We start from the raw sequence: 17,017 nt of genomic DNA on the forward strand, positions 1-17,017 counted from the left end.
TCTGCATCTGTCATGCTTTGGAACTGGAGAGGTCAATCTGCTCCTTCAGCCCTTGAATTCATTTATCCAGATAAATCATGATTGCCTCACATATTAACTATGGTAAATCTTCTTGGTTTCAATCAGTTGGTCAATCCGCTAATCAGTTGTCAGTCAGCCACCAAGCACATCATTTTGTGGGAGAGATTTCCGGAATTACATTCTCTTCCTGATGTTACCCCTGAATGCCCTATCCTTGAAGTTAAGGACAGGCTCGCTGCCACTGGAGAAATTATTTCCTCAGATCAACTCCTTTACACTTACTTGACCATGGTAAATCGTAACTGGAGTTGACCTATGTCCATACGGCGAACCATCACCTCTGGAGAGTTGAAGGTGATTATTTTGTTTTCTGCCCATGTGTGTTGCATATTAGCACCTTGCATATTAGCACCTTTTTGTCGACAGTAAAAGCATTAGTTCAGTGTATCGTGTGCACAGTGATGATGTACTGCTTATTGTACTGAAAAATAACTTCATGAATCTAAGTATTAATCTATTACTGTGATAATTCTTAAATCAAATCTGCATAAATCTGGATATGTTTAATGTATAAATGTAAGAAACAAACATTATGTCAGTCTAAGTATTTCAAATTATGTCCTGGAGAACGTGTGTAATTCAAACTTAAAATCTGTTTGCATATCAAGTGAATGCTGGACCATTGTAATCATGAGTAAATTGTCTGACAGGACATGGAGAGGTGCAAGTGCTAATCGCAGACGGGAGCAACCAGACAGATATCCATTCAATTCAATGGAACGCAGCACAGTCTACTGATGTCAAACAGTACATCGTGCGTTGGAAGCCTGTAAGTAAACAATTCTACCAGTGATTAATGCCAGTGTCTTGGCTATCCTTCATGTCCTGGAACTGGAGAGAAAGTACTGGTATTGATTGGTGTTGCTTTATTATTGTTACCTGTACCAAGATGCAATCAAAATGTTAGCTTTGTGAGGCATCCAGGAAAATCATACCACGTACAACAGGTAGTCCAAAGGGAAAATATTAACAGAATAAAGTGGTAGTGGTGCAGCTTAACTGTGCTAGAGCTGCTGCATCACAGTCCAAAGATCTGGGTTCGATCCTGACTACAGGCGCTGCGCTGTCAGTGCCATCTGTGCGGTGTTTTGTGCATTCTCCCTGTGACCTGCGTGTGTTTTCCCCAGGTACTCTGGTTCCCTCCCACGTTCCAAAAATGAGCAGGTCTGTAGGTTCATTGGCTTCTGTAAATTGCCCCTAATGTATAGGATGCGAAAATGGGATAATATGGAACTAGTTTACGGGTGATCGATGGTTAGCATGGACTTGGTGGGCCAAAGGACCTGTTTGCACACTGTATCTCGAAACTAAATTTAAAAAAAAATGCAGAATAGTATTGTAGCTTCAGACAAAATACAGATTTAAAAAAGTGCAAGGGGCACAATGCAGTTGGGAGATCGGGGATTCATCCTTTAAAAATGAGATGTCCTTTCAAAGTTCTGATAACAGTAGGGAAAAAGCTGTTCCTGAAACTGATAGTACATGCTTTCAAGCCTTTGTATCTTCTGCCCAATGAGAGAGAGAAAAGAGAATGATCGGGTGTGAGTAGTCCTGATATACTTACTGGCTACTTTCGCGAGGCAATATGAAATGTAACGAGTCGATTGGACGGGAGAGGTTGGTTTGTGTGATGTGTTTACCACTCTGCAATTTCTTGCAGTCTTGGACAAAACAGTTGTCAAACCAAGTTGTGATGCATCCAGTTTGAATGCTTTCTATGCTGCATCTGTAGACACTTTCTCAACCTTCTGAGAATGTAGAGCTATCAGTGGACTTTCTTGGCCATAGTTTCAATGTGATATTCATTTTAGTAAACAACAGTGTAATCAGGCAGAATGCCGGGGCCTGGATCTCCACCGGTATCCTACTGAGCTCCCACTGTCTTCAGCCGAAGGTCTTGAAATGTCCAGACTGTGCCGCCATGACTGAGGCTTTTGTGATGGACATATGGTACACAAAATTGATCTCGGTTCAAAGCAAGGAGACGGCAAGGCTGTGCCCCAGACAAATCGGATGCAATGTGCTCATTATTTCCTTTGCATGGGGTGTTAACTAGTGTGGAATTTCTAATCCCTTTCTGCGCCCTGTTAGCTGGTGTGAAATTCCCGATTCCTTTCCATGCCACGTTAAACAGTGTGAAATGAAATGTCTGATGTAGAGACGGTCATTTAAAAAGGGTGGAAGCCTGGGAAAGTCATCTACAGAGAAAAACTGCCAATAATTGCATCCTTGTAATGTGCTTCAGTAAATAAGCAACAGATGTATATTGGCAAGGAGGACATGAACCAGGCACCATACCTTATTCTAATGGCATGGGCATTTATTTATTTAGTCGGTCATTTATTTATTTCTATGGCAGTGGGCCTGAGATTCACACCAAAGATAATCCAAACTGATATGCCTGTCCCCCTGTTTTCAAAAAGGTGCTGTGCAGTCAAAGGTACCAACTTTAAATGTGCCTTTGAAACATGTTTGTTCTTGTAATGACGGGCTAGATGGCTACACAGTTTTCAGGAGTGTTTTCTTTGGCAATCTGGATAATATCTGGCCCTCAACTAACTTGCTAAAATGCTTTGGTTCAACATCACATTGTTATCAGTGGGACCTTGCTGAGTGCAAACTGTATCTGCTGCATTCAACAGTGGCATCACTTCAGAAGCATATTACCAGCTGCAAATCACTTTAAGATGTTCTGAGGTTGTGAAAGGCACATTCACTCTTTACCTGATTAACCACAAAGCGGGAGGCTGGAGTTTCATTAGTGAGCCAGTACCTCTTTCAAAGTTTTTATTTGCAGGAGTCCACAGGATCTCAGAGTCATTTAAGCAGGCCGCAAATTCCCAGACTAATTGAATTTATTTTACCACAGTGTGATTTGAACAAACAAGTTTATGGGTTCTCACTACAGCTTTGTATCCACGAGCCTAAAAAGCCCTTTGTTCAAAATATACTCAAAACTACTACCCTGGTGCTTTGATCCACCTTGTTTGTCCAGTTCACTATTTATTTTATGTGGTGGACTTATCCAGAATATATCCAAGAAACATGAAACATTAGGAATGCGTGAAAGCAGAAATAATTCACCATCTCATTATACAGACAGAAACCTGAACCATATAGAGTTCTGTTATGCAATTCCATGGAATCATAGTCATAGAGTTGTATAGCATCAAAACAGGCCCTGTGGCCCATCATAGTGGCCATTCCACCTGTTGTACATGCATCAATCCCATTTACCCACATTAGGTCCATTGTTTTCTCTGCCGTGACGATTTAAGATGCTTCTTACATGCCATGATAGTATCTGCTTCCATTATTTCAGACTCAACATTCCAGAATCCAAGCACCCCCGTGTAAGAAATCTGCTCCTTCCACCTTTCCTGGACCACGTCATAGCTGACCTGCCCTTTGACCTCAAAGGTTTATATGCAAAAGAGTGGGATGACTTGGTGAAAACAGGATGGAGCTTGCATAATGTTCCATTGCTCAATAAAGAGGTTGTCATTTCCAGCTCAGTATTGGCATAAATACAGGAGCCCTAGGAAGCAGCCAAGTATGTTAAAACTTCCAAGGCCAACACACTGCAACATTGTCACACATTTCCTTTACATTGGAAATTAAGACCCAAGACAGGCCTTTGGTATGCGGCCAAAATATTTCATATCCCTTTGAGTGTTTTTTTGTTGCCTGTGCTACCTTTTAAAGACAGTCTCTCAGCCATTCCTCCTCATGAACAACCTCAATCCCCACTCCTTTCCAAAATGTGCACCTGGCTGCAACTTCCTTACTACATTTTCTTCGGTCATCCACCAACTGATTCTGAACCATCACAAGATGTAGGTTCCTCCCTGTCACCTCCATGTACAAACCCATCTGAGTTCAACAAGGCCGGTGCTTCCTCTGGCAAGATAAATGGTTTCATACTCTGCCATACATTGCATCTCAGTTAGACATTGGCAAGTATGACGTTGAGGGAATCACAGAGACATGGGTACAAGAGGACCAGGGTTGGGAACTGAATATTCAGGGGTACACAACCTATAGAAAAGACAAACAGGTGGGCAGAGGGGGTGGGGTCGCTCTGTTGGTAAGGAATGATATTCACTCCCTTGCAAGGGAGCATAGATTCAGGAGATGTAGAATCAGTATGGATAGAAATGAGGAATTATAAGGGTAAAAAGACCCTAATGGGAGTTATCTACAGGCCCCCAAACAGTAGCCTCAACATAGGGTGCAAGTTGAATCAAGAGTTTAAATTGACATGCGCAAATATAATGTGAGGGTGGTTATGGGAGATTCCAACATGCAAGTAGACTGGGAAAATCAGGTTGGTAATGGACCCCAGGAAAGAGAGTTTGTGGATGTTTCCGAGATGGATTCTTAGAACAGCTTGTACTGGAGCCTACCAGGGAGAAGGCAATTCTGGATTTAGTGTTGTGTAATGAACCTGATCTGATAAGGGGACTCAAGGTAAAAGAGCCATTAGGAAGCAGTGATCATAATATGATAGGCTTTACTCTACAATTTGCGAGGGAGAAGGGAAAATCGGAAGTGTCAGTATTACAGTATAGCAAAGGGGATTACAGAGGCATGAGGCAGGAGCTGGCCAGATTTGACTGGAAGGAGGCCCTAGCAGGGAAGACGGTGGAACAGCAATGGCAGGTATTCCTGGGAACAATGCAGAAGTTGCAGGATCAATTTATCCCAAAGAGGAGCAAAGATTCTAAGGGGAGGAAGAGGCACCCGTGGCTGACAAGGGAAGTCAAGGACAGCATGCTTGACTAATCTTCTGGAATTTTTTGAGGATGTAACAAGGAAAATTGACAGGGGAGAGCCGGTGGATGTGGTGTACCTCGACTTTCAGAAAGCCTTCGACAAGGTCCCACATAGGAGATTAGTGGGCAAAGTTAGAGCACATGGTATTGGGGGTAGGGTACTGACATGGATAGAAAATTAGTTGGCAGATAGAAAGGAAATATTGGGGATAAATGGGTCCCTTTCTGAATGGCAGGCAGTGACTAGTGGGGTACCGCAAGGCTCGGTGCTGGGACCGCAGCTATTTACAACATACATTAATGACGGATGAAGGGATTAAAAGTACCATTAGCAAATTTGCAGATGATACAAAGCTGGGTGGTAGTGTGAACTGTGAGGAAGATGCTTTGAGGTTGCAGGCTGACTTGGACAGGTTGTGTGAGATGGCAGATGCAGTTTAATGTGGATAAGTGTGGTTATCCACTTTGGTGGTAAGAATAGGAAGGCAGATTATTATCTGAATGGTGTCAAGTTAGGAAAAGGGGACGTACAACGAGATCTGGGTGTCCTCGTGCATCAGTCACTGAAAGGAAGCATTCAGGTACAGCAGGCAGTGAAGAAAGCTAATAGAATGTTGGCCTTCATAAGAGGAGTTGAGTATAGGAGCAAAGAGATCCTTCTGCAGTTGTATAGGTCCCTAGTGAGACCGCATCTGGAGTACTGTGTGCAGTTTTGGTCTCCAAATTTGAGGAAGGATATTCTTGCTATTGAAGGTGTGCAGCGTAGTTTTACTAGGTTAATTCCCGGAATAGCGGGACTGTCATATGTTGAAAGACTGGAGCGGCTAGGCTTGTATACACTGGAATTTAGAAGGATGAGAGGGGATCTTATCGAAACATATAAGATTATTAACGGGTTGGACACGTTAGAGGCAGGAAACATGTTCCCAATGTTGGGGGAGTCCAGAACCAGGGGCCACAGTTTAAGAGTAAGGGGTAGGCCATTTAGAACGGAGGTGAGGAAAAACATTTTCAGTCAGAGTTGTAAATCTGTGGAATTCTCTGCCTCAGAAGGCAGTGGAGGCCAATTCTCTGAATGCATTCAAGAGGGAGCTAGATAGAGCTCTTAAGGATAGCAGAGTCGGGGGGTATGGGGAGAAGGCAGGAACGGGGTACTGATTAAGAATGATCAGCCATGATCACATTGAATGGTGGTGGTGGCTCGAAGGGCTGAATGGCCTACTCCTGCACCTATTGTCTATTGTCTATAATATTCAGCCGTCAACACAACATTATGATATCCCCCACAAGTGCTTCGTGCACTGGAGCTCATATATGATCTTGGGTCACCAGCAAGGTACCAAATAGCTCAAAGTGAATAGCCAGATGGTTTTAAAGAGATCTTTGAAACGCAAAGGAATATTTATTGTGTGAAAAAGTTGTCAGACTGAGAAAGTAACGATTATATGCGCAAAAATGATTGCTGGCATTTGCATCCTGATTACATACTTCCTGCTTGACTTAAATTTTTAATAAAGCCCCTCAGGAATGCCACAATAGTTTATTAGCCTGTAACAGTTTGTGATTTGGCTCTTGACCAGCTAATAAGCAGATCAGAGATGGGAAAAATATTATTGAATTTTTAAAAATCTAAGGCTTTTTCAGGCACAGGTGTCTGGGTTGGTGGTAGGCTGGACAGAAAGACCCAAGAACATTGCATGGAATAGTCGATGTGCGTGCATGTGTATGGGTCCGGGTGTTGATCTTCTGCAAGCAAATATATAAATATATGTGTGTGTGTGTATATATATATATATATATATATATACACATTTGTACCTATACGGATGCAAGTTCTATATCAGCACATGTACAAAACTGCGCACGCACCCCACACACAGCTACAGATACAAATATCCTCACTTATAATTTCCTTTGGCTGCCTGTTAAGTTAGTTTATGTGTGTGTGTGTGTGTGTTCTATGCAGAAAAACTCAAGAATCCAATGGCGCACAGCGACCATTCCAAGCAACCTGCACTCCTACACGATTACTGAGCTGAACGCAGGCATCACCTATGAGGGCCAGCTGATCAGCATCATGCACTCCGGCCAGAGACAAATCTCCGACTTTGAATTCACAACCTCGCATGGACCTCGTAAGTAACGCATCTAGATGGGAACACTTTCTTCTCCTACTGCTACTCCAGCCTTCTTTGGTTGCCCATTTACCAATGGTACAGAGCACGAGTACCGTGAGGCAGCACACCCACCAGAACCCGTGCTTCTGACAGTAAATTTTTCTGTGACTTAAGAAATGCAGTGATTATTTTCACCTTCAACCTGTGCAAGGCTCACCCTTGATTATTGTCCTGCAAATGCTTCTTCCCTGACCCTCAATTGGGTGCAATGTGTGGGGAGGTTTTGCACAGGAATAGGACTAACCAGTTTGATCTCTTAAATAAAGTTATCTCTTGAATATCCATCATTATCCACAGCCAACAAAACTCCAGCCATCTTGAAACTTCCAATTGACTACTAGCCTGTACGGTGTTTTGCAGAAAGATGTCAGGTGTCATTCTCTTTACTCTGTGGGATTCTGACACCACTTTGCGAATGGTCTTTTTCAAGTTTTAAAGATGTGTCTCCTAATTATCAAATTTCAATCCTTCATTTAAACGCTTGAATTCAATCCGAAACAGAATCCTTTTCTCTCTATCTCCATTCTGACAAAGGGTTTCAGACCTAAATAATTAATTTTGTTTCCTTTCTTACAGATGCTGTCTGACATGTTGCGAGTTTCCAGTATTTTACATCCACAGCTTTTTTTCACCTCAGTTTTCTCACCTTTCATAATCAGAACGCAAGCCTGTCCCCTGAAACTTGACCTCGTAATGCTAACCCACATTTGTTACTGCAAAACTGCTATTGGTAGTGTCGTGTCGCCAACTGTTTTTCCCTCTCCGGCTATCGTAGACGTGGACAGGGGAAGTGGCAATGAGTGGAACCCGAATGCCGACGAATCCATCGCTGAAGTCACTGCCAACAGTTTTGTGGTATCCTGGTCATCTGCCTCCAGCACCGTGTCAGGCTACAGGATCAAGTACTTGCTCAGCGAGGATGACGCGCAGCCCCAGTATGTAGGTAAGCCCTCCTCTGGCAGCTGTCCCTTCCTAGCGTGTCGTACACGTGTGAGCTCGCACCAAATGAAGCTACCGGGTGACCATCTTGGGCACTCCTCACTTCATTTTAGGTCACAGATGGAATTTAGTCACAGATTTATACAGCATAGAAAGACTGCAGCCCACCAGGTCTGTGCCGATTCTTACACCAATCCTACATTGATCTTATTCCATTATTCCCACTTTCCCATTAACTCCCATTCCCTCCAAATTCTACGATTCGCGTAACGGCAATTTACTGTAGACAGTTATTCTATTGATCACTACATCTTTGGGGTGTGGGAGGAAATTGGAGCACCCAGGGAAAACCCACGTGGTTACAGGGAGAACAGGCAAGCTCCACAGATACCATTCAGGAACAGGTTTGTGTCCAGGCCGCTAGAGCTGTGAGGCAACGCCGCTAGTAGTTGAGCCTTTTGGTTAACTCTGCCGTCTCCTGTATATCTTCTTGGGCCAGGAAATACTCTTTGTGAACCTGTTTGCCCCAACTTCCCCAAACTCTCAGCTCTTCTCAACCTTCCCCAATAGCCCTGAATGATACTTCTCTGAGCTTCTGAAGACCTGTGGACTGGGAGGTTTCTTTCTCTTCAATTGGAGAGATGGGGGTAGTGAGGGAGCTGCATAATGGAGGATAAGGGTACGTGGGACTGAAATAAATTGGAGCATAATCATCACACAAGAGGTAAACACACAATACCTGTTTGAGCATTGGACCTTCAGTGACCTTTGCTAAGAGGTCAAGAGACAACCTGCGTGGTGTAAGGAGGAGTTTGCTTATATTTGAATTGGATAAAGGTACAAGTTTTGCAATAATTGAGCTGGTAGCTGGATGAACCCTATCACGGGCCAGACTTTCTGAAGGGTATGAGGCCAAGGGGAGAATAAAACCTGTACAAATTCCCTTGCTGCAGGGCACATGTAATGGGGAAATATAACTGGAGTGTAGTCAGTGTTGTCACAAGGGTGGTACAGTGATGCAGCTGGTAGAGCTGCTGACTTATAGGCCAGAGTTCGATCCGGATCTTGGTCCCAGTCTGGAATTTGATGTTCACCCTGTGACTGCATGCGTTTCCTCCAGATGCTCTGATTTTCACCCATATCCCAAAGACGTGCAGGTTGTAGGTTAACTCACCTCTAAAATTGCCCCTAATGTGTAGGAAGTGGATGCAAAAGAGGGATAACATAGAATGTGTGATTCTCCCCTTTGGGTGATCTATTGCCACATGGACTATGTGGTCCTTTTTCTATGCTGTATCTCTATTTAGCCCATGGTAAGCAGTGGTAATGACCAAAGTGTATTGTAGTAATGATGGTTGAGGGTTAAACATTAGTTGAGACATCAGTGGGAACTTTCATTCCCTACACTGACATCTTTTACACCCACCTGAGAAAGCAGATAGTCCCTCATTTTAATGCTTCATTGTTAAAATCTGTGAAAGGTGGCAGCTCTGACAGTGTTTGACACCTTCACTGCAGGTTTGTTCACTGCAGTGGAGCATAAATCTACATTCTTTCATGTCACCCAATATAAAGGTGAATAGCTAATCTTTCCCCCAGGTTAAGGGTGTCTAAATGCAGAGGGCATTGATTCAAGGTGAGAGGGAAAGATTTGAAAATAACCTGAGGGGCAACTTTTTTGCACAGAGGGTTGTGAGTGCATGCAATGAGCTGCCAGAATAAGTGGTTGAGGCAAGTACAACAGGAAAGTTTAGAGGGAAATGGTTCAGGCACAGGCAAATGGGACTAAAAAGAGCGCCAAAAGGAAGTAGTAGTCAATTTGAAAAGTCCGGGAGCAGAGCAAGGACGCCCGTTGGCTGAGCAGTAAAGTAAGTGCTAATCACAGTTCAACAGGCAGTTTAAGTGAGAAGTCAGGTAAATTGGACAATCAGGCAATTTAAATTGGTGATATAAGCAAGGCTCACAAAAGGGTGCAGCCCTGTTCAGGTGCAGCCCAGTGAGGGAAGTGCCCAGTGAGAAAAGTGCGAGTCTTCGGCGAGGAGGCTGACGTGAGGAGGATACCATTGTTTTAAGCCAGAGCTGGTTATAGGCACAAGGTGATGGCGGAAAAGTTGGTGCGGTGTGTTTCCTGCAGGATGTGGGAAGACAGGGACGTCGCGGGAGCTTCTGGGAGCTACACCTGCAAGAACTGTGTCCAGGTGCAGCTCCTGAAGGGACGTGTGGTGGAGTTGGAGAGGCAGTTGGATGACCTCAGGGCCATCCGGGAATGCGAGAGTTTCCTCGACAGGACCTATTGTGAGGCTGTCACGCCAAGGGTCCAGGTCGAGCGAAGGTGGGAGACTGTTTCAGGGAGGAGTGGACGTGGACTACAGGAGACCCCAGTGGCTGTGCCTATTGCAAATAGGTATACCCTCTTGGGAACTGTCGGGGCAGAAGACGTTTCCAGTCCGAGTGGCGGACCTGTTGGCAAGGATACACGACAGGGGAGACCGAAGTCTGGAAGAGCCGTAGTGGTCGGTGACTCCATAGTCCGAGGGACGGATAGAAGATTCTGTGGCAGCAGGAGGGACTTGAGGATGGTCTGTTGCCTCCCTGGTGCCAGGGTTCAACACATCACAGACCGGCTTCAGAAAATCCTGGCGAGGGAAGGCGATCAACCTGAAGTCGTTGTGCACGTGGGCACGAATGACGTCGGGCGGAAGAGGAAGGAGGTGCTACAGCGGGAGTTTAGAGAGTTGGGAAAAACGCTGAGAAGTAGGACGTCGAAGGCAGTTATCTCTGGACTGCTACCGGTACCTCGTGCTGGTGAGGCCAGGAACAGAGAGATAGAGGGTATGAATTTATGGCTGAGGGACTGGTGCAGAGAGCAGGGATTTAGATTTCTGGACCACTGGGATCTCTTCTGGGCTAGGGGTGACTTGTACAAAAGGGACGGGTTGCATCTTAACAGCAGGGGGACAAACATTCTGGCAGGCAGGTTTGCTAGTGTGACACCTGTGGCTTTAAACTAAGTAGTGGGGGGGAGGGGTTAACAAATTGTGAATATGAAGATGAGGTAAAAGGGAATACAGGAGATATTGCAAAAGACTCTCGGAAGAATGGGAACAGAAGTTCTAGAGCGGAAAAGAAATTAAGGGCAGGGCCAATTGTGAACGATGTGAGAGGGGAGGTAAATACAGAAGTTAAAGTGTTGTACTTAAATGTGTGTAGTATAAAAAATAAAGTGGATGAGCTTGAGGCTCAGTTAGTCATGGGCAAGTATGATGTTGTAGGGATCACTGAGACATGGCTACAAGAGGACCAGGGCTGGGAACTGAATATTCAGGGGTACACAACGTATAGAAAAGACAGACAGGTGGGCAGAGGGGGTGGGGTTGCTCTGATGGTAAGGAATGATATTCATTCCCTTGCAAGGGGTGACATAGAATCAGGAGATGTTGAATCAGTATGGATAGAAATGAGAAATTGTAAGGGTAAAAAGACCCTAATGGGAGTTATCTATAGGCCCCCAAACAGTAGCCTCGACTTAGGGTGCAAGTTAAATCAGGAGATAAAATTGGCGTGTCAAAAATGTAATGCTACGGTGGTTATGGGAGATTTCAACATGCAGGTAGACTGGGAAAATCAGGTTGGAAATGGACCCCAGGAAAGAGAGTTTGTAGAGTGCCTTCGAGATGGATTCTTAGAACAGCTTGTACTGGAGCCTACCAGGGAGAAGGCAATTCTGGATTTAGTGTTGTGTAATGATCCTGATCTGATAAGGGGACTAGAGGTAAAAGAGCCATTAGGAGGCAGTGATCACAACATGATAAGTTTTACTCTGCAAATGGAAAGGCAGAAGGGAAAATCGGAAGTGTCGGTATTACAGTATAGCAAAGGGGATTACAGAGGCATGAGGCGGGAGCTGGCCAAAATTGATTGGAAGGAGGCCCTAGCAGGGAAGACGGTAGAACAGCAATGGCAGGTATTCCTGGGAATAATGCAGAGGTTGCAGGATCAATTTATTCCAAAGAGGTGGAAAGACTCTAAGGGGAGTAAGAGACACCTGTGGCTGACAAGGGAAGTCAGGGACAGCATAAAAATTAAGGAGAGGAAGTATAACATAGCAAAGAAGAGTGGGAAGACAGAGGATTGGGACTCTTTTAAAGAGCAACAAAAGTTAACTAAAAAGGCAATACGAGGAGAAAAGATGAGGTACGAGGGTAAACTAGCCAATAATATAAAGGAGGATAGCAAAAGTTTTTTTAGGTACGTGAAGAGGAAAAAAATAGTCAAGGCAAATGTGGGTCCCTTGAAGACAGAAGCAGGGGAATTTATTATGGGGAACAAAGAAATGGCAGACGAGTTAAACCGTTACTTTGGATCTGTCTTCACTGAGGAAGATACACACAATCTCCCAAATGTTCTAGGGGCTGGAGAACCTAGGGTGATGGAGGAACTGAAGGAAATCCACATTAGGCAGGAAATGGTTTTGGGTAGACTGATGGGACTGAAGGCTGATAAATCCCCAGGGCCTGATGGTCTGCATCCCAGAGTACTTAAGGAGGTGGCTCTAGAAATAGTGGAAGCATTGGAGATCATTTTTCAATGTTCTATAGATTCAGGATCAGTTCCTGTGGATTGGAGAATAGCAAATGTTATCCCACTTTTTAAGAAAGGAGGGAGAGAGAAAACGGGTAATTATAGACCAGTTAGTCTGACATCAGTGGTGGGGAAAATGCTGGAGTCAATTATAAAAGACGAAATTGCTGAGCATTTGGATAGCAGTAACGGGATCGTTCCGAGTCAGCATGAATTTACGAAGGGGAAATCATGCTTGACAAATCTACTGGAATTTTTTGAGGATGTAACTAGGAAAATTGACAAGGGAGAGTCAGTGGATGTGGTGTACCTCGACTTTCAGAAAGCCTTCGACAAGGTCCCACATAGGAGATTAGTGGGCAAAATTAGGGCACATGGTATTGGGGGTAGGGTACTGACATGGATAGAAAATTGGTTAACAGACAGAAAGCAAAGAGTGGGGATAAATGGGTCCCTTTCGGAATGGCAGGCAGTGACCAGTGGGGTACCGCAAGGTTCGGTGCTGGGACCCCAGCTATTTACGATATACATTAATGACTTAGACGAAGGGATTAAAAGTACCATTAGCAAATTTGCAGATGATACTAAGTTGGGGGGTAGTGTGAATTGTGAGGAAGATGCAATAAGGCTGCAGGGTGACCTGGACAGGTTGTGTGAGTGGGCGGATACATGGCAGATGCAGTTTAATGTAGATAAGTGCGAGGTTATTCACTTTGGAAGTAAGAATAGAAAGGCAGATTATTATCTGAATGGTGTCAAGTTAGGAGGAGGGGGAGTTCAACGAGATCTGGGTGTCCTAGTGCATCAGTCAATGAAAGGAAGCATGCAGGTTCAGCAGGCAGTGAAGAAAGCCAATGGAATGTTGGCCTTCGTAACAAGAGGAGTTGAGTATAGGAGCAAAGAGGTCCTTCTACAGTTGTACCGGGCCCTGGTGAGACCGCACCTGGAGTACTGTGTGCAGTTTTGGTCTCCAAATTTGAGGAAGGATATTCTTGCTATGGAGGGCGTGCAGCGTAGGTTCACTAGATTAATTCCCGGAATGGCGGGACTGTCGTATGTTGAAAGGCTGGAGCGATTGGGCTTGTATACACTGGAATTTAGAAGGATGAGGGGGGATCTTATTGAAACATATAAGATAATTAGGGGATTGGACACATTAGAGGCAGATAACATGTTCCCAATGTTGGGGGAGTCCAGAACAAGGGGCCACAGTTTGAGAATAAGGGGTAGGCCATTTAGAACGGAGATGAGGAAGAACTTTTTCAGTCAGAGGGTGGTGAAGGTGTGGAATTCTCTGCCTCAGAAGGCAGTGGAGGCCAGTTCGTTGGATGCTTTCAAGAGAGAGCTGGATAGAGCTCTTAAGGATAGCGGAGTGAGGGGGTATGGGGAGAAGGCAGGAACGGGATACTGATTGATAGTGATCAGCCATGATCGCATTGAATGGCGGTGCTGGCTCGAAGGGCTGAATGGCCTACTCCTGCACCTATTGTCTATTGTCTATAGCTCAGTTAGACAACTTGGTCAGTGTAGACAAGTTGGGCCGATGGGCCCATATCTGTGTTGTATAACTTTCTGACTCCAAACAACACGCAGGTAGCCACTATTATTAATGACCTATCCATGCCATATTTCTTTTGACAACCACCAAGGCCATATTTCTTTTGACAACCACCAAGCTTGTTCTGGCAGTACGAGTTGTCAGCATTCCAACAAGTTCCGCCCAATGTCCAGGGCAACATTTGCCCAATATCTGGCCAACATTTACCCTGAAGCACCATATACAATGTTTTCAGCTAGTTGTTGGCCATATGGAGGAGGTGTGGGATGGTTTTGGAATGCTGTTCAGGCAGAAGACTGGTCTAATTGGCAGCACAACGATTATTTTCAATAGTGCACTCTTAACACAGAAAGAGATAGGGTATTAGGACTGACGGCCAAAATATGGCTAAGAGAAGTTTAGGAAGGGGACTTTTGAGGTCAGGACCCTTGTTGCTGAAGGAGCAGCTGCAATAATCTGGGATGAGTAGAATCTGGGATGAGTAGAAAATTGTAGAAGCACTGGGATGTTGGATGGTTGAGAGGCATTAAGAAGGTTGCAGAAGGGGAAGAAAGAGGACACAGTGATAGTCGAGCTGCTGCTGGAGTGGGAGCCATCGTGAGTCAACAAGTGTCTAAGCATTTAAAAAAATGTCAGAATAACAATCAGACATGAGAGACGATGGGTGGACTAAGGTGGACTATCGGCCAATCATAAGATGTTTCTTAGTTTAACAATTTTACTCTTTCTATATCCAGATGTTCCAAGCACGGCCACAAGTGTTTCCATTCCCAACCTGCTACCTGGGCGCAAATATATTGTGAGCGTTTTTGCACTTTCGGTGGAAGGAGAAACTCTGATTCTAACAAGGACGCCCAAAACAGGTTGGTTACTAAATGGGGACTTCTCAGACAGTTCTTTTGCACAACCTGCAATATTTCTAGATTTGTTTAATAATCTTCTGCCTTTCCTTGCAGACCCTGACGCTCCCACTAACTCCAACGTGAACAAGGCAGATGACAGCTCCATCACTATCAGTTGGTCCAAACCTCTAGCCCCCATCACAGGTACCTTGAAACTTGGGCTTTGGTTGCAAAGTGCTAAAACATTTCCAAAACAGCACTTTATTTTTAATGTAAATTCGTTCTATAGAGAGATACAACTTAATTAAGAGACCAATTGAGAATGACCAGCATGTCACAAAGACCTAAGTGGTTGCTCATTGATTGATGTTTTGTAGCATATCTATTGCATGGCCTCACTTTTCTCTTCGTCTCCAGACAGAGAGGGAGTTTTTTGTGAGAAGAGCAGGGTTCTGATTCCCAGTAATGCACCACAGTATGGTTGGGCAGAGATGATGTCTCTTGGTGTTTAATAACCTGTGACCAACTTGTAGCCATTTGAACAATGACTACCTTCCAGGAGGAGAGGCTACAGCATGGGAGAGACTAACCAGCTGGGGTGGACATGGGGCCAACCAAAGATGGTGGAAATCTAAAATGAAAAGCAGAAACTGCTTAAAATACTCATCAGGTCAAGCCTCTTTTGTCAGAAATGGGAAGGAGCAAAAATATTAATTTCCACTAAGAGAGGTAGGAAGGGATTGGAGGTAAACAGCAAGTGGGAGTGCTAAGCATTGCTGATAGCTTACAACATTAGTAGGAAGAAGGAACAGGATGACTAATGGCATGGTTGACGTTTTATCTGGGCTTCTCTCTGCAGGTTACCGGGTTGTGTACACACCCTCTGTGGAAGGGGCCAGTACCGAGATCATTCTGCCTAGTACCACTACCAATGTGACCCTTACTGATCTCTACTCTGGCACCAAGTATAACATCAGCATCTACTCTGTGGAAGAGAGCCAGGAGAGTGTCCCTCTGGTCATCCAGCAGACGACGCAGGGTGATCCACTCCCAGGTACAAAGCACTAGTCCGTGCGGGTTGGGGCAAAGCAGAGATGAAGGTTTAGAGTGCAGGCTGCTTGCAGGGAGATAGATAAAGAGAAGGAACTGATTTAGGGAAGAGCAACCAATGGAAAGATGGTTGCTGAAGGTAATCCCAAGGCTCTGCAGGCTGGGAGTTCTGCAAAGTGTCAATTTCAGATCATTTCTGAACTCCGGAGGAACAGTGGAGGACCTTGGATGGAGATAGGAAGGTCTTGGGGCTATACCTAGCAGAGGAGCAGCACCCAACCACACAGTTGGTACAAAGATCCACTGATACCAAGTTCTTTACTGAAGGTAGCACAAAATGCTGGAGTAACTCAGCGGGTCAGGCAGCATCTCTGGAGAGGAATGGGTGACGTTTCGGGTCGAGACCCTTCTTCAGACTGATGTCGGGGGTGGGACAAAGAACGGATATAGGTGGAGACAGGAAGACAGTGGGAGAACTGGGGAGGGGGAGGGGAAGAGAGGGACAGAGGAACTATCTAAAGTTGGAGAAGTCAATGTTCAGCTGTAAGCTGCCCAAGCGAAATATGAGGTGCTGTTCCTCCAATTTGCGGTGGGCCTCACTATGGCACTGGAGGAGGCCCATGACAGAAAGGTCAGACTGGGAGTGGGAGGGGGTAGTTCAAGTGATCGGCCACCGGGAGATCAGGTTGGTTAAGGCGTAAGCGAAGGTGTTGAGCGAAGCGATCACCGAGCCTGCGTTTGGTCTCACCAATGTAGAGAAGTTGACATCTGAAACAGCGGATACAATAGCTGAGGTTGGAGGAGGTGCAGGTGAACCTCTGCCTCACCTGGAAAGACTGTTTGGGTCCTTGGATGGAGTCGAGGGGGGAGGTAAAGGGACAGGTGTTGCACCGTCTGCGGTTGCAGGGGAAACTGCCTGGGGAAGGGGTGGTTTAGGTAGGAAGGGACGAGTGGACCAGGGAGTTACGGAGGGAATGGTCTCTGCGGAAAGCAGAAAGGGGAGGAGATGGGAAG

At 45.1% G+C, this 17,017-nt stretch overlaps 1 protein-coding gene across 3 annotated transcripts in view; it reads left to right on the top strand.

Annotated features, from left to right (window-relative positions):
* The window catches only part of LOC144595870 (fibronectin-like), a 114,421-nt gene that overhangs the window by 25,299 nt on the left and 72,105 nt on the right, over positions 1–17,017 (top strand). For all 3 annotated transcript variants that reach the window (XM_078403679.1, XM_078403677.1, XM_078403678.1), the window contains exons 13-18: positions 732–850; positions 6,823–6,991; positions 7,809–7,976; positions 14,849–14,974; positions 15,068–15,157; positions 15,813–16,007. In XM_078403679.1, coding sequence (XP_078259805.1) covers positions 732–850; positions 6,823–6,991; positions 7,809–7,976; positions 14,849–14,974; positions 15,068–15,157; positions 15,813–16,007 — 867 coding nt within the window. The remainder of the gene's footprint in view (positions 1–731; positions 851–6,822; positions 6,992–7,808; positions 7,977–14,848; positions 14,975–15,067; positions 15,158–15,812; positions 16,008–17,017) is intronic.

The sequence above is a fragment of the Rhinoraja longicauda genome, chromosome 8, assembly GCF_053455715.1.
Source record: "Rhinoraja longicauda isolate Sanriku21f chromosome 8, sRhiLon1.1, whole genome shotgun sequence".
Classification (NCBI taxonomy): domain Eukaryota; kingdom Metazoa; phylum Chordata; class Chondrichthyes; order Rajiformes; family Arhynchobatidae; genus Rhinoraja; species Rhinoraja longicauda.